Below are 22,573 nucleotides of genomic sequence, written 5' to 3'. Positions count from 1 at the left end.
CTGCTTTAATTACATGACAGTACCAATGGAGGAAAACCTCTTAAACTGCTTGAAGGGTGCCTGTGACTCTGCACCTGTGGCTTTGCTGTCCTTGCTGTCAGTTGAGTGAGTCACCTGGAGAAGCCCCTCTCTCTGTGGGTAGGTTGGAGATGGAGATGAGCTTTCAGTGCCATATTTAAACCTTGCAAATAAAGATTTCAAAAGAACCCAACTCCCACTTGCAAAAGCAGTTTAGTCTCTTCGATCTCTTCAGCTTTCAGTTGAAATGAAACTCTCGAACTTGTTGGTTTTTTGCAACCTGTTAATCCTCCAGCAGGTCCTACCTAGATGACTTGAAAGACCACATTGGAATAAAGAACGCTGTATTTTAAGAGGCATCTTGCTTAGAATAAAACCTGGAGGATATTTTAATGTTCCCCATACTTCTAAAAATATAGACAACAGTTCCATTTTCTTTGTTTTGTCTGCTAAACAGAAATAAGTAAAATGTGCCTGTCAGGGGATCCTCTTAAATTATTTGTTTTAAATCTCAGCAGACTGAATGATAGTTCAGGCCTGTTTTGTTATTCTAACCTGATCTATAATGCCCTCTGGATTGAGTGTGTTTCAAACTAGTCCTTTCTACTAAAGCAGCCTCGTTGCACTGTTTCTTCTGGTTTGTTGCATTAAAAATTACTCCCTTTTGTGACATAATTACGCTTCTGTTCAGACATAAGTGGGACAACAAATCATGCCAAGCCATTAGAAAGTATTTCTCAGGAGGAAAAGGGAAAAAAAATCCAGTGGAAAACTGTAGGCTCCAACAGGCAAAGCGTTGGGAGAGTTTGCCGAACTGTCACGATTGCCACCGTCACCTCCAAGGCAGCATGGGCAGGGTGAGCTGGAACCGCCAGAGCTGCCTGGCTCTGTTTCAGGGTGTGCATTGCTCCGGGCTGCTCAGGAAAACTGCTCATGTTGAGATGCGGAGTTACGAACCAGGGCAGCTTTGCGCTTTCGTGAGTCTGGTTTGTGTGTACGTTATCCTGCTGCAGAAGTGGTAACAGGCAGGTCTGATCCATGCTGCTGGCTTAGACCTGGAGATGTCCGGCTGCCACTGCAGCCGCACGAGCAGCTTCCTTTTCAGGTGCATTCATGGCACAGCTTTCTTGAGCAGCGTACAAGTTTCTAAAGGAACCTAGGAGCTGTTTTGTTCCAACCTTAGTTTTAAAGAAAGTACGATGGGGACATTACAGCCTTGTGTATCACATCTAAGAATATTAAACCTATGGTTATTGCTTTTTAAAATGAAGGATAAAGTCTTTACGGCTTTCTGCCTTCACCCATCAGCAGTGAAACAGGGTGAATGTCACCATGCAACCACAGAGCCAAAATACCCTGCAGGAAGGCTCTTCCCTGGACACAGCGAGGGAACTGCAGGAGGAGGTTAGTCTTCCAGTTTGCTCAGTGTACATCAGGTAAGTTAAGTAACCATCCTCTTTACTAAATGGGGTCCTGTGGAAAACTGGTGGTTGGATTTCTCTAATGTGCTGAAATGAAGCATAACGGAGCTCATGTCTGCACTATATTTGCAAACTGATCACCTTTAGTGCCCCCCCCGCTTTTTTTTTTCTTAACCCTCCCTCATGAAGCCAGATCACAGAATCATCTGGTTGGAAGAGACTTTCAAGATCATCAGGTCCAACCGTTACCCCTGCACTGCCAGGGTCCCTAAACCATGTCCCTCAGCACCACATCCACATGGGTTTTAAGAAGCTCCAGAGATGGGGACTCCACCACCTCCCCAGGCAACCTGTTCCAATGCTTCACAACCCTTTTGGTGAAGAAATTTTTCCTGATGTCCAACCTAAATCTCCCCTGGTGCAACTTGATGCCATTTCCTCTCATCCTGTCACTTGTCACACGGGAGAAGAGTCCAGCCCCCACCTCACTACACCCTCCTTTCAGGCAGTTGTAGAGAGCAGTAAGGTCTCCCCTCAGCCTCCTTTTCTCCAGGCTAAACAACCCCAGTTCCCTCAGCTGCTCCTCATAGGGCTTGTTTCTAAAATGATCCCCTGCAGATTCTCTGTATGTGAAAAGAGAGGATGAAATAGAAATATTTTGCTAGTGGCTTCAGCAAGTTCAATTCTAGTTCTGTGCTAGGGAGGCTGCACCTCTTGCCCTGGGATTAGAGCCATCACTGTTGCTTTCCATTTGATGTTTTCCCCCCGCATTTCATTCTTTATGTCCTGGTAGAGCTCCCTGAAAGCGAGATACTGCCTGATTTTATAATTTTGAAAATAAGGGATAAAGTGCTCCTGTTCTGCTTGCCGTGGTGACTAGCTTACGGGAGGAACAATTGCAGTGAGGTCTGTACCTGTGAGCACGAGAGTATTTAACATTAGTTCTCTGGGAACGGTTTGCGTGCTCTTGGGTTTTGTCGTTTGAGGCACGGCAGCACACAGGAAATCTCAGGGGATGAAACCTATGTAGCGGAGCCTTTGAACTTACCAGCTCCTCATGTTTTAATCAAATACGTACAAAATTGCCAAAAATGTGTAGCTTTGTCAAAAAAGGTGGTTTTCCAGTTTTTGTGTTTCACATCTCTGAGCCATTGCCTTTACTGGTTTAGAACAAATACTAAAAATAAAAAAAATAAGCGGTTAAAACCCTGCCTTTTCTCTGTATGTTTGGAAGTGGAAAAAAAAAATGGTCCAACTGCTGCTAAAACATGTGCTGACGCCTACATCTCACATGGAAAAATTTCAGTCTAAAGGGCCTGTTTGTGAACGCTTAAAAGGAGCTGGATGTGCAGACGCTGTGTTGGACCCTTGGTGATAACACTCGCTGCCAGCTCTGACTGTGATCTCAGCATTTCGGGGCTTTGTGCTGAAACATTTAACCCTCTGCTGAGAAAAGGGGACAGTCCAAGGGGAGTATTTAGCAAAGTGGCGTCTCGCTCCTGAAGCAGGAGCATGTTCCTGCTCTCCCTGCTGTCCAGCTGCTGGGTTTTTATACCCGATGTCATTGTGAGCAGCGTGGAGCCAAGTGACTGTGCTGGGCTTTGTGTGTCCATCAATACACGGGGATGTGTTTTATGGGAGCTCAGCTGGAGGTCTGTGCTTCAGATATTAAAAGCTGATGGAAAGGGAAGAAATCACTGCTTGTAGTGGTCACAGTTTTCTCTGTATTTGGTGTTTCAGTCAACATCTGAGCTCTTGAAACACTTCAGGAGTTTTACTGAACTAAGCAGTTGCATATTGGCCTCAATCTGATAGAAGAAAGGTTTGGCCTTTAAAGATGTGAGAGAAAATTTGAAAATGTGAATCCCACAGGCTTAGAAATGGAAGTTTATTAAACTCCCTGATTCTTCTTGACATAGCCTGGGGTCAGCTTTTGCGCTTCAAGACTCCCACTGACTGTTCCTGCAACTGCTTCAGGAGAGCATCACCAAAAACCTGGAATGACAAAGCCTCTTAGAAATATTACTGTAGCTTTTAAAAATTATTTTTATTTCACTGCTTCTAAACCTTTAAAAAATTAAAATGAAAATGTATGGAGCAGTGTTAGTTTCTCTTTCAGGGAAGATCTTGTCCTGAAGCTGCAGTGTGGAGCATCACTGCAGTATTGGCTGTGGCTTATTCCCCATGGACTGAACGTGCTGGGTTCAGGCACTGTCCAGAGGGATGTGCAGTGCTGTGACCCAAACTGGGAGAAATAAACAAAAATCCAGGCAGGACATGGCAAAACCAGTCTGATCCCAACTTCTTAATTTACTTGACTCTGTAGCTGATGACTTTAATCAGGTTTGGGCGTAGCTTTTGTTTTGCAGCTGAAGCTTCCTGCACTGTCCTTGGTTTTAGGGTTTGGTTTGCTTGCTTTTTTTTTTTTTTTTACAGATGCATTATTCACATTGGGTGCTTTGTCTTTTCTCTTCTTTAAAAGGTTGACGTGACTTTTAGTGCAGTGCCTGTGCTAGCATCGTGGGCGTAGCATGCAGTCTTGAAATTCACAGCCACTGTGTTTTCAAGAGCTCTGTCTTTGTGCCTGTTTTCTTTCCTGGGGCGCATCACCTTCAAGAAAATGGCAAGAAACTCCGTGAAGTTCCAGCACCAAAATGAGACTGAAATAAGTTAATTAGGATGTGTCTCCCACGAGGAAGACAGCAGAGACTGTGAGATGCTCCTGTGTGGTTGGAGCTGTAGTGGCTATGAACTGTGAGGTGGGAGACTGCATCCCGGCAGACTGCTGCCGGTCGGTGACGAGATCAAAGGGGCGGGCAAAAGCAGGGCGAGCCAGGGCCAGTCCTGGGGACACAGTAAGGCACAGGCTGCCATAAGCCAGTCTGGGGCATTTTCTGCTGCTCCTTCAGGCGAGTCCCCGATCTTTCCCAGAGAGTTAATGCTCTAAGGACCTGTTCTGCAATTTCCCTGCATTGGTTCTTTCCTGTCAGCAGCAGTGCGTGAGCACCCATGCAGCAATGGAAGTGGCTAATGGCGTCTTCCGCTAGCTAGGGGAAGGAACAACAAGGTCATCCGTTAGCTCTGCTGATGGTCTGGGGGGACAGATAGCAACGTGAGACATTTTTTTATATGGGTGAAGATATGGCGCAGAAAAGAACAACAAACATATCGAAGCCGTTTTCTTTATCAAAGATAGAGTGACATCTGATTGACGTAAATAAATCACAGGTGCTTCTTCCCAGGGAGAAAATACAGGACCATAAAGGTGTCTGTAAGGGAGAAGGCCCAGGGGGAACCAAGGAGCCATACCAGTGCCTTCCTGCTGGGCCATGGTACCCACGTTGCACAAAGCCTGCTGCCACCTCCACCAGGACATATCCCCTGTCCTCCCAGTCGTTCCCATGAGCTGTCTTTGAAGAGCTGCTTTTTCTTGGGGATGTGGCAAATACTGTCCCCACCCCTCCCAGGGCAGCTCTGGACGCTTGGAACCACATTCCCACAATTGTAGCCCAGTCTGCAAATCTGCTCTTCCTTGTTGGGTTTCCCTTGCTTTGCTGGTGATGGGTCCATCCAGTCTTGCAGAAATGGGGCATCCTCAGGAATGGTCTGTCATGTTTTGCCTCTCTAATTGACCTTCACCCAGGAACAGAGGAAGCTACTTCTCCATCCTTGTGAAAGCTCAGCACTGAGGCGTGCTGTGTACACACCTGTCCTGGTCTGAGTTAGCACAGAACTCATTCTGGTCAGTGATTTCACTTTCCACCTCAGTCTCTTCTAAGTGACGGCACTCGCTGAAGTTAACGGCGTATTTCTGCAGACAGTGTCTGCTTCTAGCAGTGACAACACTTGATGTTTACAGTCACTGCCAGGGGCTGGGGTGCAGAAGGCTCTTGCTTACACTTGCTCCTGTGCAGACTAAGGTCACTGCTAAATCCTGTGTCCCATGGTGGGGGTGCAGTAAGTGAGAGGCTGCAGCTGCAGGGAGGAGCTGACAGGACAGGTGATCCTAAACTAACCAGCAAGGTGTTCCATCCCATAGATGTCATATTCGGGATAAAGCTGAGGGGTCACAAGGGTCAATCTCTGTTCTTCAATGGCCAGTGACCAAGGAGGACTCTGTCCATTCTGCCTTTGATCCCAATCTGTGCATTTCTGAATCCAGTTCCAGAATCCAGCTGCTGCATCCAGTCCTCATCTGCTGCGGAGTCCAGCCTGGGCCTTCCCCAGTGCCTGCCCACAGCATCAGCGGTGACAGTGAAGTAATTGCCATCAGGGTGTTGGGTTCAATATTGGGTTTGTATGTATTTAATTTTATTGTTATTATTTTTATTAAAGCAGGTTTAGTTTTCCAATCCATAAGTCTGTCTCTCTTATTTTCTTTCTACTCCCCTTTGGGGAGGGAGAGGAGTTAATAGAGAGCATCTGTCATTCATCTAGGGGCTGGTCCGGCCCTAACCCTTGACAATACCTTACTATGGGTGTGGTGCCTGACCCCTGCTCCGGCCCTTTACTGGCCCAAACCTTGTGCCTCTGGAAATACTGCCTGTGCTGGGGGATGGACTTTTAGCATTGGTCTTCATTTATGCTATTATCAAAGAGCAGGACTACTGCTAAGCACTGTCAAAAGCCAGAAAATAATGAGGTGTAAAGTGCGCAGAACAGACCCTCACCTGATCATACACCCCGGGAAATAAGGGCCCCAGCTCTGCTCTCAGCTGGTATTTTTCTTCCCAAGGAAACCTCCAGTTTGGTCTTTCTAAACTCCATCCCTTCCATTACGAAACCTCACACAGGCCCGTGTGAGTTTGTCCTCCCACTGCAGAAAACGGTGGCTTCGTAACCTTGCCACGGTTTGGTTCAAAAGCAAGTGCTGCTTCTACATCCCAGGCAAAGCAGAGCGTTACTGCAGATCCGCTGATCACCAAGCAGGTTTTGTTTGTGTGAGCGGTCGTGGCCTGTTGAAAAAACCCTCATTGCCACAACCAAACGTGGTTAGCCTCACAGGCCAAAAAACTTGAATAAAAACCTGAGACCTAAGGGAGAATTTAAGAATGGTTCATCAGCTCTAGGAGCTCCAGGGAGACTGTTTCTCACAGCAACAGGCAGACAAGATGTTGATGGTGCTGGACTGATTTAAAGCATTAGGGATTTGGAGGTGACACGTGTCGGATTGGGTTGGAGCAGAGGTTTATGCTTTTGGTTCAACCACACAGAGGCAGCCAGGGACTTGGGCAGAGGGGGATGTGCTTTCCTGGTCCAGGCTGGCATCGCCTTTCACAGCAGTTGGCTAATTCATCTTCTTTCCTTTTTGCAGGAATTTTATGCAAATCACGTCGTGTGAAGTACAAGGTGGGGGGATGACACGCTCCCAGCCATGGACGCATCGCTGAGGTCCTATCCCAAATCCCAGCCTTCAGCTGGCATTTTTAACGCTATCCAGACCAGACAGCAAGCTCAGGGCTGCGACTCGAGCAAACTCATCATGAAAAAATTAAGTATCCAAAAGTTTAGATGAGGGCCAGTTAACTAACGCTTTGAAGGCTGAAATGTTTTGAACTACAGTTTGTCGTTAGTCTCAGTTATAATTGCATGACTGGGTTTTAATACCATTTAGCAAAGACTGTTAATTATTTTTTAAGAGGTGGCATCACATGTGGTTTTACTTCTTGCTTTTGCTCGGTAAGTTACATGTGGTGAATCTTTATAGGTGGTATTTCAAGGTTTCTTTAAGAGGAGGAAATTAATTTACAGCTGTTAGGTGTATTAAAGTGATAATTAAGGCATTCCACTGCATTATACAGCCTGTCTCCTAACAAAAGAGTTGTTTTGCAATCTTTTTTTCATGTTGTATTTGAAAAGAAAGCTTTTCTTAGTTTTTAAAAAAATTCCTATTGACCACTCTTCCCCTAGGCATTTTCCAGATCTCTAGTTGCTGCCCAAACACTCTTCCCCCAGTGTTAGAGCTGGTCACAGCTCCCTCCCACATGCCCCCTCATTGCCTGTTCCCTCTTTAAATAGTTCGTTGGCAACTGTTCATACCCTCGCTCTGCAGCCATGGGATCACCTGGTTCCCCTCTGATCTCAGGCCCTTCAGCAAGACCGTGGTGAAACCCATCAGAGAAGCCCCGTCAGTAACTGCAGGGCAAATGGCATGTAGGTCCATCCAAAAACAGAGGAATGGTGCCAAGAGCAGAAATCAGCTAACGCACAAGTATAAACCGTCCTGCGTCGTGGTCTGGCTGAAATATGGAAATTGGAGAGAGACCAGGGAAAAGGTGAATCTTCCTTCCTGTACTGATGAGAAGAGGAAAAGGTGAATTGTCCTTCCTGTACTAGTTAACGCTGAAGAATTTTTTTCCAGCTCACTGCTTGCTTTCTCTCTGGGGATAGATGCAAAACTTCTTGTCAGAAATTAAAAAATAAATCTGTGCTGAGTTCATAGACACAAAAAGCATTTGTTGAAGCTGCTTTAAAAACCAGTTCCACAGAAAGGTCAGTAAAATCAGTGAGTAATTAGCTCTGCCCTTTCACAAACAGTGTGAAAGATGACCCAACTGTCTTGGTGTCCTGGAAGGAAGCAGCACGACATGGAGGCAGCTCCTGCTGCAGTGATCCCCCCAAAGCAGAGAAGGGATGGGAGGTCTCAGGGTTGAAGGAGCTGACGGCCCTGGGCGAGGAGGCTGTTCAGATGGCTCCGAGCAAAGGCAGCTCCTTAGCAGTATGGCTTTTCTCAGAGGAAAGGTAACTGGAAAGATTAATGCACGATTATGGATTACAGTTACAAGACTGTAGAGGTTAATACATACCAGAGTGCCTCTAAAGGTTTTGGGTTCTTGAACCTCTGTCCTTGGAGACATTCAAAACTGCTGCATTAGGCCTCGAGCCACCTGTTTCAAGCAGGGGACTGGACCAGATGTCCCTCCCAAAACTCTTACTATCCTATGAGTTGGCCACTTTTGCCAGTAGGTTTAGCTCATAACCACCAGATTCAAGATCATGGAAAAGCAGACCACATTAAATGCTGACCAGGTCAGTTAAAGAGAGCTGATGAAACTGCAGGAAGCTACTAGCAGAGTATGGAGGCAGGATGCAAGTTGTAATAACGGTGGTGGGGTAAAAAACAGCAGTGAAACTATTCTGAAGCAATACCCATCCTTTATAAAGAGAGCCAAATAAATACTTGTTGCTGAAGAAACAAAAAAGAAAGAAAAGAGAAACAGCCTGCTGTTCCAAACTTCTCCTGTTGGCTTTGAGTCAGCCAGTGTCAGGGATAGCAAGTGGATGGACTTAGTATCCAGAAAAGCTGCTAAAAAGGGATCTTGAACAACCGGAGCGGGTTCTGGGGCCAGTAACCCAAAGGACACTTCGAATTTGTGAGGAATCTGAAACAAAGAAGTGTCTAAGGATTTTCCTTTTGCTTGGTACTAAGTGAGAAGCTGTGTTATTTTGTGCAGAAGCTGTGACATCTATCACACACCCAGGAAGATGGAAAGAGTAGGTTTAAGAGTGCCCTCCTGGCTGAAGTCCAGGATGATTAAGGGGTTAACACCGCAGATGATTAAGGGGTTAACACCGCTTCCTCTGGAGCTCCAGAGTCTCTCCTGCAGGATTACCAAGAAAAAGAGGTAACCACCTTCCCTCCCTGGAGGGGCCTTCTTCCTGCAAACCTCCCTGCTCCTCCCTTTGAACCCGGCAGGAGTTTTGACACCGAAGCATTTAAGTGCTGTTGGGTGAGCACCCTGCAAGCGTTTGATTCGAGCGGTGCGGGGCTCATTAGACTGACTTGCTTTAACATGCTTTCCAACACAGGGGAAAAGAGAAAATAATTAGAAGTAAACTGTGTGCTGCTGTTTCAAATATTATGTCCCAGCATTGTTTTGACTGTCTCTAACAATGGCATAAATGAGCTGAGTAATGTGACTGAGCATCTAGAAAAGCCTGAGTCCAGGACACAAGGATGGTAAATCACATGATGCCTCATGAGATGGGGTATTTTGCCAAATTACTGCTTCAGGGGAAGTGAGACACTCTCAGTAACCAGGATGTTGCTTCATCAGTTCTGGGCACTCAGGGTTCCCTCTGCCAAGAACAACCCCTTCTTCCCCACTTCCTACCTCGCTATTTTAATTTTTAATTGGTGGCATCTACCAAAGGCTAGTGGTTACCTCTATTTGCTGCCAGAGGACCTTATTTTTTTATCTTTAAAGGGCTTTAAAAACACTCACGGGGGATGGGAAATCTTCAGTGCCTGTTTTAACCACCAGCAGACGATCCTGGAGAGTCAAATGCACACATCGAGAGCCAATTAAGAGTAAAACATCATCAGGACAACCCTTCAGCCTGTGTTGAGTTTAAACTATTGCCAGTCCCTCACCCTAATAATGTACAGTACTCAGCTTTGTACCCTGTGAGATGCAAGACCAAAACTCCAGTGAACTCAACAAGGAGAATTATTTTAGCACGGCAATGCAACACAGTGCATTGTGCCTCTAGGACTGGTGCTCAAAACGGCCAGATGGGCCCCAAGAAGATGCGGCTTTTTTCATGTATTGGTAACTGGGTGGCATAGATGACCTGAGTTTGTTCGTTCATCTCTGTCCAGGTATTTGCACATGTGGTCTCTCACAAAACCTGCTTGGTCTGGCTCTGACAGTCATAAACACCCGACACGTACATGGGAGACTTGTGTGTTAGAAGCAAATACCAACCACCTACAACAAGCCAAAGGTAGATCAACCTGCTTATGATAACTGCAAAGACTTAAAGCCATGATTTTGTCCTCCTTACTATGCACACAGGTTTGTCCTCTAATTAATTATACCATTCAGTGCTGTTTAAATATACATATAACCATGATCACTTAGGCCAGATCAACGCCGGAACACTATTTTATAGCATATTATAGTTCTTCTAAATTAACACAGCTTAAAGAATGTGACTTTTTCCCTTGGAAAGGATTTCTTTTATTGAGACCTTCCTATAAATGTTGGATTCTATTTCTTCATGACCATTCAAGCTCTCTACTCCAGCTGCTGCCCTCTATGAAAAGAGGCTAATAGCAGCACCAGTAACAGCTGGGTTATAAATTTCTTAACGACTGCAAAACGCTCTAGCATGAACAGCAGAGGATTTCACCATATATTTCTCCTTGGTGTTTCTAGGTTGGACAAGTCCTTCCTTGAAAGCAGCTGACTTCTGCTGCCTGAGAATTTTGTGTTCTTTCTCTCCCTTTCCCCAACCACTTTCATGCATTTCATAATAAAGTAAGGATTACTATGAAATTTCTTAATTTTAACCCTAAGTAACAGATTTTTGGGTACAGGTTGCCCTCAGGTCTTTCCAATGGTAGGTTGAACAGGATCAGACAAAGACCATCACTACAACAAAGGACCCGTCCCCGTTGTAAGCTGACAGGAGCATTTTGGCTGCCCTGGAGGCAGCTGAGTGTGGACAACATTTGGTCACCAACTTATCTGTGCCCATAGGTGCCCATGGTTACCAACCATTGCCTGTAGAGCGGCCTCATCCAGTTTCAAAATGTTTGAGAGACAGGGCTTCATCTTGGCTGTTCAGGTCACCATGAGGATATTTAGAGGTCATCTGTCCATGCAAATGTGTTTCCAAGCATCTAGAAGTCAGATTTGGTTTCTTTAAATATAATCCAAGGAAATTGAGGTACCACTTTCATGAAACCAGTCTTTGATAAAAATAACAAATAGAAAAGAAAGACAAAAAAGAAAGAAATGCAGAAATTAATATATACACCTCTTGAACCACATTACGCCATCCAATCCCAACTTACATCCATGGCTTGAAGATTCTACCCGCAGATGCCGCATTAAAACCAATTAGCCGTTGGTTGTTCGTCCCGCATTCATGCTGCTCCAGTTCAGCCATTCCCTTTTAGCAGCTGCTGCTTTTCCAGCTAATGAATGTGTGGTTTGAGCCGAGTGAGAAGCAGCATGGGGCATGTTCAAACACCCCCCATGGGGATCACCCCATCACAATAGCTGCATTGGGGCGGGGAGCCATGGAAAGAAAATAATCCTCTCTGTTCCTTGTGCGCATCTCTGTTACAATTTATACTGCTCTGGCAAGAAGTATCCCTGCTGAGGCACTGGACGTGCACATAATGGATGAGCAGAGCACGGTGACACGGGACAAGCTGCAGCTGGTCGTGAGAGTCCAAAAGACAAGGCCAAAAATGCTCCATGATGGGAGTTTTGCTTGGAGGTCTTCATGGTGGTTTTCGGTGGTAAGCGGCTGGGTGTTTCGCAGTACGTGTCAGGTGCAGGTCTGCTCATTCTAGGGGGTACCCGGAGGCTGGGATCCTCTGTGGCAAAGCTGCTGGCAGAGATGAGTGGGAAGGGTCCACCTGAGGTTCAGGTTTGCTCTGGAGCTCGACTTCTCCCCACTGGTGCTGCGAGGGGCTGCTCTTGGGATGTGTAGCTCTACTCTGGACCCCGCAGCAGCTCTCCTAGGACAGCCAGGGCTTCCTGCACGCCCTGGCCAGTGTGGGCACTGCAACCCCGGAGCACCCAGCGGCACCTTGCCAGCCGCCCTTGCTGCAGCCTCTCCCCCAGCTCAGCAGGAGCCAGCGCTCCTGGCATGTCCTGCTTGTTGGCTAGGAGAAGGATGGGGACACCAGCCATGCTGGGGTGGCTCAGGGCTTCCTCCAGTGCTGCTGTCGCTTCGGGCAGCCGGGCCGTGTCTGTGCTGTCGAGCACGAAGATGAGGGTGTTGGTGCCCTCCAGGTAGTCAGGCCAGCTAGCCCGCAGGCTCTCTTGTCCGCCAACATCCCAGAGGTTGAAGGATATGTGACAGGGTGTTTGCAGAGATTCCACATTGAAGCCCACCGTTGGACAGGTCTCCACAGCATGGCTGCTCTTCAGTTTGTACAGAAGGGTGGATTTGCCAGCAAAGTCGAGGCCAAGCATGACAACTCGAGCATCTTTTTTGTGCTGGCCTTTAGAGATCAGCTTCCCCATCAAGATGTTGCTGTAACCGTGTCAAAAAAATTGCAGCCAAGAAAAGCAAGCGAGTGTATTTCCTCAATAATGTCAGTCAATAACAGAGCGCTCAGTCCTACCTCTCCGAGAGAGCACCTTAGGTTCGCTGAAGAAAGACAGAGGCAGCTTGCTTTTGCTTCTCTTTGTAGCTAAAATGAGATGAGAGCTATTATTTATGAGGAGTGCAGTGGAGCCGGAGAGCGCCGTTCAAAACATCAATTTCTATACCTCAGCTCTGCTGCCGCTCACTTCCATTTTCACTCGCTACCTGAAGTGATCAGCGCAGAAGAGAGCCAACATTTCGCAGGAAGAGGTGGGGAGATGGCGGAGCAAGTTTCCTCCTTGTCACGTACAGAAATAAATGAGCTTTTGTTCATTGGCTTCTGCAGGGGAAATCCACCCCCGGCAGGACAGAACAAGGAGGAACCTGGGTTTCAGACCAGGGTTACTCTGAGAACGTGCTGAGTCATGGCTTAAGGATGTGGATTTAAACATGAGCAACAAGACAACTGACAATTTTTCTGCCAGTCCTATGATGAAAAGTACAAAATCAGCCTCTGTAGCATCAGCTTTTACTACCTGTTGTAATGACAGCAATTTGAAAAAATGCACACAAGCATGGATTTGTAATGTCTCATTGAAATATGACTACTCAAAATGCCTTTCCTGGGGTGAAAAATCTGTAAGATTCTTTACCTCAAGGTATTTACTACATTTTAGCTGTTGTAAGTAAGTGAAGCAAAGTCAGTCCTCTGTGGCTGAGGGTGTAAAAAAAATCCCCTAAAAGAAGGGAGAAAGGTTTAACAAGACAGCACCACTTGAACTTTACATGCCAGAGGCAAAAATGTGCTGCTGAAACAGCTCCCAGAGTTGCTTGTGCAAGAGCAGCTGATGACAGCCAGGCAGAGTCCCAGCAGAGCCGTATTTACCTTCTTTATCGGTTGCGGTTTGCTCCTAGAAGGCTGCTCAGAGGTAAGCAGACCTGAAAGCAGCTGCAAATCTCACATCGTGAGCAGAGCTGCTCGCCAGCCACCTTTATTTGAGGATGAGGAAGGAAATGTCGTTCATCTGCGCTTCCCTAGGACCGCAGGGGACGGCCACGCGTCTGCGGGAGATGCTCTTTCCTCAGCAGTGATCTCCGTATGACGTCTCCATGTCACAAGTCACCGTTGCTGGGCATGAAGTTCAGCACAAGCCTCCTCAGTGACCAGATCACTGGTGGCCAGCCGGAGGCGTATTTCTTACCCTGGGGGCAACATGTGCCAGTTTTCCATCTTCTAAAGAAAGAAAGATGAATGAGAAACAAAACAAAACAAGATGTCCAGCCCAAACAGGCTGCATGGGACTGCAAGGGTTCCTACAGACCACGTTTTGCAAGGCATTTCTGTGCTACACGTCTCTCCCATAGTTATCCCACAGAACTGGCTGGCACCGAGCCTCCACGAGCTTTGTGCAGCTTGTGGATATCTATGATATGTTGCTATGGTCAGGCTTTAGGTTAATTCTAAAGTTAATGTTTACTTACAGCAGTTGACAGAGTTAATCTAACAGTATAACAGCACCACCACGCACATGATAAATCATGCAGTACATGTTCATGTGTGATCTTTCTGAAACCAGTATATAAATGGAAAAAGAGCAAGAAGCTCTCTAGATGGGAATAGAAAAAGAGAACTACGAGGCACAGCAGATCCCAGTCCTTCAGGGAACAGTTTGCACACCCTGCAGAGCATGCTGCTGCTCGAGGGTTACACATTTGTTTGAGTTCTTCATTTTTAAAATGAAGTTAATTTGTTGTCTGGCATCTTAATCTGCTTGTTCCCCATTTTGGGAAAACCTTCTTCCTTGTATTTCATTGTGCTCTAGGACCAATGTAGTTGGTATTTTTTGATGTACCGGTGCGTCAAGTGAATTTTCTCTTGACCTTGTGATGTTCCTCCTGCCTTTGCTACTGCTTATCTTCTCTGAGGCTTGATGGGAAGCTGTGGCTCACACCTGTTTCATCTGACCAGACATTCATAGCACTGAAATTTCTTTTAAGTAAATTACAATATAGACACAGGAAGCAAGGGTGGAGATTCTACCATCTGATGAATAACAGAGTATTTGCAATCTGATCTGATGGAGTCTTTATTGCATCACTCAAACATGCCACACAAGTAAGCTGCTTCTGCACAAAAAAAAAAAAGGAAAAATAAAAAAGAAAAAAAAGAAGAAATAAAGCCAGAATAAAGACTGTAACTAGAGTACAGTTTCATCAAAGATTGCCTACAGGTTTTCTGTGTCACAGAATAGAGTAATTCATGGGCAAATAAAAGCAATTCTACAACTCTGTAATTTTTTTGGTAGAGTCTCATACCCTATGTATTGAACCGCAGCCTATTTTCTTTCTTCCTGCCAATTTTTACAAATATGGGGTGCAAACTGTGCCTACAGAGTCTGTTCCACCCACGGCTATCTTATAAAAGCCTAGTATTGCCGATAAATGATACTTGGGAGCAACTGCAAGTCTGTTTAAGAAAGAATGGAAGAAAAGAAAGCAGAAGCAGATGAGATGAGCTCTGAGTGAGTCTATTGCCAGAGCAGAAAGGCCGTATGCTAAATAATTCAGAAATTGTGCCCAGAGATGAGGACAGCCCTTACCCCTGCTACATCTTATGCAGGCAGAACAAATGTTCTCGCCCCATGTTTCATGTCACCTAATTCACAGAAGCAAAGACAGTGGTTGCTAATTCAATTCATAATTTCATAGAAATTCAGTCAATTTATTTGTTTGCTGTTTGTTAGACATGGATTCCTAAATATCCATCACAAAGAGCAATAATTAGGACTAATACTACAGGAGAGAATCCCCCCTCCTCCACATGCCCTAAATATTCCAGTAACTGGAATTTTGTCCAAATTGCTATATTCACAGTCAAAGCATTTTGCTCTCACTCCATGGGGTGCAGACAGGAAGAAGAAGGAGATTTTAAACTAAGAGAGGGTAGATTTAGATTTGACATAAGGAGGAAATTTTTTACAACAAGGGTAGTGAGAACCTGGCACAGGTTGCCCAGAGAAGTTGTGAATGCCCCACAAACCTAACCTTAACCCTAACCCATCATCACAAATGTTTAAGGCCAGGTTGGATGGGGCTTTGAGCAACCTGACCTAGTGGAAGGTGTCCCTGCCCATGGCTTTTAAAGGTCTTTTCCAACCCAAACCATTCTGTGATTCTATGACATGCAGCAGGACACAAGACACAGGCTTTGGAGAACAAGCTGATAGTTAGTGGTTCCCTAGGGAGACCTGGACATCTCAGGGTTTGAGCACAACATTCTTAGCATGGCTATCAAGATAGTCTTTATGGCTGTGATGCCATACGCCTAAACAGGGTGAGTTCTGAAGCAGGTAGGTCTAATTCTAACGAATTCACAGGAAATCAGTGTTAATCATGTAGCAAAGGTGCATCTGAGTCCACCAGAAAACACTTCTCAAGAAAGCAGTGCCCCTTATTACACCTTACCACACCACCAGGGGTATCCTCAAAAGTGAGACAAGAACTTCCTGGCAAACTGCACGTCAATCCTTCCCTTTTATTAGTGTGCAAACCACTTCCCATTAACGGCCTCACAGGCATTGTGCAGCCACTGCTCTGTCTCCTCCACTTGACGTGCAGTGACCTTTCCTTCAAAGAGGTAATTAGAAGCACGTGAAAGCTTAGTTCCCCTTGCCACCAAAACCAAAATACTATCCTCACTAAAACTATAAATAGTTTTTAATCATAAATAGTTTTTCATCCAAAACTGAATTTCTTCGCAGCTAATATGGGTATAACATGAGTCATTTCTCAATGACCTCACAAGTCTCACCCAAATAATATTCACAATAACCATGTGAGTGTCAGGGCACCGAGGGGCCTCACTGGCCCTAACCAGCCACCCAGGGGCTAGCAGCAACGCTGTGGAACTCTGGAGACGGGTGCTTTCCCCCCAGCACACCCCTCTAACAGGCACAACCCAGAGGGCACTTTCCTGCCCAGTGGTGAAAGGAGCTGGGGTGGGGGTTTGCTCCAGCCCATGTCACATCTTTGGAAGGCAGCTCCCTCAGCACAGCCAGGAATAACAGGAATAAAACTGGTGCTTACTGTGAGCATTCATCCTAATGGCACCCGCTTGGACAACAAGTAGATCCCAGCCCAGTGAAGGCAGTGTGCCTCCCCACCCAGGCTTGCTTCTGTCTCTCAGGAAAGCTAACAGAGCTTTCATTCACTCAGCCCTGGCAGTGCATCCTGCAACATCTCTGTGCTAAATCATACATGGAAAAACCACTGACAGAGGATGTTCAGACTAGCAACTGCCAGGAAAGCCTGCTGGGAGATGAAGGAGGCAGGCCCTGGATGCAGGTGGATGTGCTCACCTAGAGAGACCACCTGTCTACTTGCTAGCAGTCATCTTGAAGGGGATTTCTTCTGAGTTTGGGCTGTGAGAGCTCCTTGCACAGCCGCAAAGGACAACTAGGTTTGACCTAAAGCCACCACAAAGCCAGATGTGATGGTCCAGCCTTAGAGAAGTTTGATCTTTTTCTTTTCTGTGTCCTGGTCTGTTTCTTTTCTTCAGCCCCCAATTTCTCACGTACCCATGGGAAACTCACCTCATGCTCTTCCCCAGTGCTCTCCTACTAACAGACTAATGCTGATTCCCTTGGCATGTGGCCATGAAACTGCCTGTCCCATCAGGGTCGATGGGTACCTGCTTTAGCAGGGGGGTTGGACTAGATGATCTCCAGAGGGTCCCTTCTAACCTGTTCCGTGATTCTGTAAAAGCTGACAGCTGAAGGCAAGCTGCTTCCTCCTGAGACAGAGTCCCAGAGACTCAAAAGCTGGCTTGTGTACCCTGAAAGCTACACAATACAGCTACAGGCTTTGATGTGCCTTAGAAAGCCTGCCCGTGGTGACATCTCTTGATAACATGTGACTGCTCAAAGCTGTTGACCAACTCCCAAAAATTCAGAGTGACAAGATTCACACAAGAAAACTCACAGCAGATGTTAAGCACCTGCCCTTCAGGTGTTCATCAAGCACTCTGAGTGATGTGCTGGCATCTCCAGGGCATTGCTGGTGACATTGGAAATAGAACACTGTTCTGACAGTCCAGATCATCCTGTGGTCTGTGTTGCCCCCTGCTTCTTGGGACAAACATTTGATGAAGGAAAATGCTTTTTGGTAGCATAACTGGCAAATATGCTATCAGCTTTGCCTTGCCTTATCACAGTTAACTCTGCCCAGAAGTGTATGACTGTAGCCGGAGAGCACAAAAAGTCACCTGCTACGCCTTCACTGAAGCCGTGTCACAGTTTTCAAAGAAGAAAGCTTGTCCTTTTCTCTTCTTAGTCCTTGCCTGTCCAACCTGCCATGACCTCTGCGATGAAGGGCAGCAGTCACTAGGACACACACATACCCACAGATGTGAGGTTCTGCTCCCTGCTCCACACCCTGGAATATCATGGAAGGGGCTGGATGTTTGTTTGCTTTCCATTTCAGCACACCCTGCTGTCAGTGAGATGGACAAAATGCAAAAGGAAAAATACAGTTTGTGGTGCCTGCCAGTTGCCCAAAGGTGTTTGGCTAGGAGCACTGAACACTCGACCACGGCTAAGCTGTGAGGAGAAGAGGTTACTTCTGAGCTTTACCTTGCAGAACAACCACACATGTTTCTCCCTGTGTCACAGGTTTGGATTTGAAAACTACAAGATGGGAAAACTCAAAGACCTTCTCTACCTGTAGCTGTGGTCTCCAGCAGCCTCCTGCTTGTGATGAGTTCAGTGGCATGACAGAAGCTCAGCTTCTGTGGTTGGGCTCAGTGTTCACAGCAGGTTGAACAGACACAGTAAGCTGGTCCTCATACCTGGAAATGTCAAAAGTGCCCAGGACAGGTCCAAATAGAGTCTCCATCTGAACTTCTGTGAGCAATGTTCTCCTCATTGTAAATGACCAGCATTGCCTGAAACAGTGTCAACCATGATACGGCATTGGTTTGTTTGGCCTCAGTACTCCTGAAAGGACATGGTATAGGCTCCAGGCTGTCTGGGAAAGGTCTGATGCTTTTTTTTTTTGGTGTTGCTTAATGCATCTGTATGCCTCACACAGCTGGAACAGAAACTTGTTGAGAAGATGTTTAGAGATGAAGGCCTCAGCCCATCCCCTTTCTCAGGGAGGTGCCTTATGCCCAGGACTGGGGCTGCCCCTGAATGCCCCACAGCTTGCCTGCTCCTTGGCTGGAGGCAGTGGGACAGATCCTGGCTGCCAGACACCCTCTGACACCCCGACACCTGTCCCCACAGAGGTGCCGCTTGCTCTGTTTTTGGGGCGGCCCCTGGCTGCCCAGTCCCCCCAGCCTGCTCTGCTCCTTGGCTGGAGGCAGTGGGACAGATCCTGGCTGCCAGACACCCTCTGACACCCCGACACCCTCTTGGGAGCTCTCACTGCACACAGACAGCGAGGCAGATGTGGAGAAATCAGGGAGCAGAGTTTTCCCTTATGTTCTCATCCCTTAGCTGCCAGGTGTTGCAACAGCTGATAAGAAAATGAAAAGTAGCTACCTTGATTTGATTTCTCTTTGAACTACTACATCTTTTGTATATGACTGTAGAACATTTTTCACAATTATTTTTAGTCCAATTTCTGAATTTATCATTTTCAAAGCTGTTTAGAATTTTATCAGGATGCATGTCCTCTCTGTAGACTCATGTATTCAATTATTGCCCAAATAATTTTATTTTTTTCCACATAAATTGGCGATGCTCTGTACTCTTCTGCCTGTACTGCTAGAAATCTCATTCCGGGTCCTTCTTCTTATGTCTTAAATTCACTGATCTATTCCTCCTTGACTCCTAACATTCAGCTTTTGCCTCCTCAGAGCAATTCAAAACTGATCTTCTTTGGCCTCCTTACCTATCCTAACACTACCACTCTCTTTTCTGAGATTGTTAAATAGCTCTTCCTCTTACAGTTGGCCTCTGTCAGTTTAGGCCCTACAGTCATCTATGCTGCATACTGCATGTTTTCACCGTAGAAACTAGTTAAAATACAGCTGTGACTATCTTGAAATGACTTAATCTCAATTTTTCCATTATTCTTAATGTTACTAGTTGAAAAGGAAAAAAAAAAAGAAAAAATGGGTACACTTGCTAAAATATCTATGTTATGTGAGCCAAGAAAAGGCTTTTACTCCATTCTCTCACACAGCCCAGTATTTGCTCCTTCTTCTGTGGAATGTAAAAGCTATGAAGCAAGAACTGGGTTTTTTCACTATTGCTCTCAAGAGGAAGCCCTGCAGAGGCTATGTAATGATGCTTAACCATACTGCCTACCTGCACCACATGTAACATTGGTAATACCTTAATCTGTTACTTGAAATATCTTCTCCGTTACTTCTACGGGAAGTAACACTTACAGCTGACAAATCTCAGCTCTCCATATTAGCCTGGAAGAAATTCTGCTTTGCAGTATACAAATCCAGTTCCCCTTAAGGGTTCTTCTCTCATTCCAGTTCCACAGGAGGAAATGTGATTAAAATGACAATGTAAGCATGGACTTGAAAACACACTTCATACAACTTGCCAAGTTCCAGAGCAACAGTGGAGTCTCACTCTCAGATTCAGGGGGTTTGGATGCAAGGTTTTGTTTGATTATTTGTTTTCAGTTTTTGTCTTAGCTTACATGTTTATGACATTTTGTAACAATATAGGAAATGTATTAAAACAATACTGTAAATTATTAACAAGAATGAAAGCTACAAATTGATCTTTATTACCTGTCTGTCTGGTAAAACGAATGAGAAACCGGTGAAAATTCAGGGATTGCATGACATCTGCCTGGCCAGGGGGTGTCGCTGTTACCCCGCACATTTCTCCACGGAGCGCCTATCTCCAAAGCAATCAGACAGCTGCTGCCAAACCGCAGATGGCAGGGCTCCTGCTTTGATTCGGAGACGACTTCCCCCTGCAGAACCCTCAGGCCTCTGGCACCCTCTTGCAGCAGCATCACTTTGAAAGACGGTTTTTTGCGTATATTTTGTGTAGAAAGCGGGTGGTGAGGACTGCACAAGAGAGTTGGAATAAGATGCTGACTCCATGTGGATGACAGTTAGCTCCAGATTGTTTTAATGTCAGATTTAGCTGGCATCATTTCCTAGGACTCTACAGTTCGCATGAAAACAGTTAATGACTGATGGAGAAAACAACACTGAATGAGGAGACAAACACTGTGAAGAATTTTCTTCATGTAATATCCTTTAACAGGTCACTGACAGTTGCCATCACGACTCTTCACTATTTGTGGTCACTTACAGAGCTGCAGATACAGAACACAGCTTTTAATCTACAGCTGACAAGATTACAAATTCTCCTAAACCTGGATTTATCTATGGCTGTGCACAACTTTGTGGTCTCCCCTTTTGCCAATGTATACTTATGAATGAAACTGCTGATCCAGGCTGCATTAGGGTTCGGGATGTAATTCTATGCCATGCTGCTGTCCATGTCAACCCTCAAATGTTCCCAAATTGGTCACCTGAGAAAAGCACTTCACAGTCACCTGCTACAGTTATCAAAAGAGATGTAAGCTGAGACTATCTGCATGAAAGAGAGGGATCAGTGTCCGAGCTAACCCACCAAAGTCAGCAACGAGTTAACACACGTTACCTGCACATTCTCTTAAGCAATAATTCCTTTTAGGCAACAAAACTTGTCCCTGAATATCATTCCTTTGCCTGGTTGGCCTATTTAATGCTTTCATAACACTTCCAGTTTGTTATAACTTTTCCAAGACGGATTATCAGGTGTCATATCCCTTTTCCTTCTAAAAAAGATGATGGGGGAAGGTTGCTTCTTGTTGTTGTTGGCTGTTACAGAAAGCCAAACGGTAAGAAAAAGAACCGAAACTACCTATTTGCAAGATGATTATAAAAGCACTTCTGCTCCATACAGAACTCATTTAGCTGTTCCTAAAGCTCAGACACGGTACAAACTGCCTGCAACAGTAGAACTTCCTGCACTCAGTAAAAACTAATTAGTGATAACTAATAACAAGAAACTTAAACTCACATGAATAAAAAAACAGACCGGGGTTGTGTTCCAACACAACAATGGTGTTTCTCTACGTTGTAACTAAGAAGGTCTGTTCTACAGTACTAAATAGGATCAAAGGTCTGTTTACGCAGCTTCAGCTTCACACCATTTCCTAGCAGTGCCAGGAAAGGCAGCTCTTGACAGACGACTCCTTTCCAGAGCCACAAACACGAGCTGAAATTAAGTGTTGTGCATGTTCCCTTTCTGGCTCTTCTAGGGCTTCCCACGGAGGCTCTGCTGACGCTTTTCCACATTATCTTCTTATTTATGCTTTCTCTTTTTGTTGTTCCAGAATTTGCACAACCTATTCAGCAGTGCCTTCCTGATGCCAGCTGAAGTCACTCAGCAGCACAGTAAGCAGGAACTTGGCATGGAAAACCTCTTTTTACCCTGGACCTACTGCTGTGTTTTCCTCGCCTCATATTGCAGGATGGAATTTCTTCAGCATCACTGACTCCCTCTCAGAGCAACCCATCCACACTTGATTCACGGGTACTGAAATTTATTTTTCTTTCCCCCTTCTAAAATTATAACTAATTCTTTTAACAAGTTTCTCCTAAACGGTCCACGCCCAAAGACAGATTGGTACTTCCAGTGGGCTCTAGCCTACCCTTAATGTTTCAGATTGATCAGCTCCCCACTCACGGCAAATCCTAGCTGCCTTCTGACCTTGCGCACAGTCAGAAGTATATTTTAGAACGGCGGAAGCCATTTCCTGGTAAAAACTTTGTCTAACAAAGGAGCTCTCTCGGGAGGGCTGGCTTCCAATCTTCCCTTTCCTGGATCCTCCCCCACAGCTCTGTCTCCTACTTGATCTGCAGATATAGACACTGACAGAACGGTAGAGACAAGATTTTATCAATGCCAAGTTCTAAGAGGTTCTGGCTAATAACCTTTAAACGGAGAAGTCTGTACATGACTGCATGAGAAGATCCTTAACGCTCTCTCTAGAATCCGGCTGGTTTCAGACGTTACCGACACTAGTCTGAGGTGTAACCAGCACGGATCCTGCCA

The 22,573-nt window shown here is 45.7% G+C and overlaps 1 protein-coding gene across 1 annotated transcript; it reads right to left on the bottom strand.

The window, feature by feature from the left end:
* Window positions 1–11,821: 11,821 nt before the first annotated feature.
* ARL11 (ADP-ribosylation factor-like 11) lies at window positions 11,822–12,427 on the bottom strand. The gene is given in 1 exon segment (XM_010142751.1): window positions 11,822–12,427. A coding segment is annotated over 1 exon segment (606 nt).
* Window positions 12,428–22,573: the final 10,146 nt, after the last annotated feature.

The sequence above is a fragment of the Buceros rhinoceros genome, unplaced genomic scaffold (assembly GCF_000710305.1).
Source record: "Buceros rhinoceros silvestris isolate BGI_N320 unplaced genomic scaffold, ASM71030v1 scaffold9229, whole genome shotgun sequence".
Classification (NCBI taxonomy): domain Eukaryota; kingdom Metazoa; phylum Chordata; class Aves; order Bucerotiformes; family Bucerotidae; genus Buceros; species Buceros rhinoceros.
This window is presented reverse-complemented; position numbering and strand designations above follow the sequence as displayed.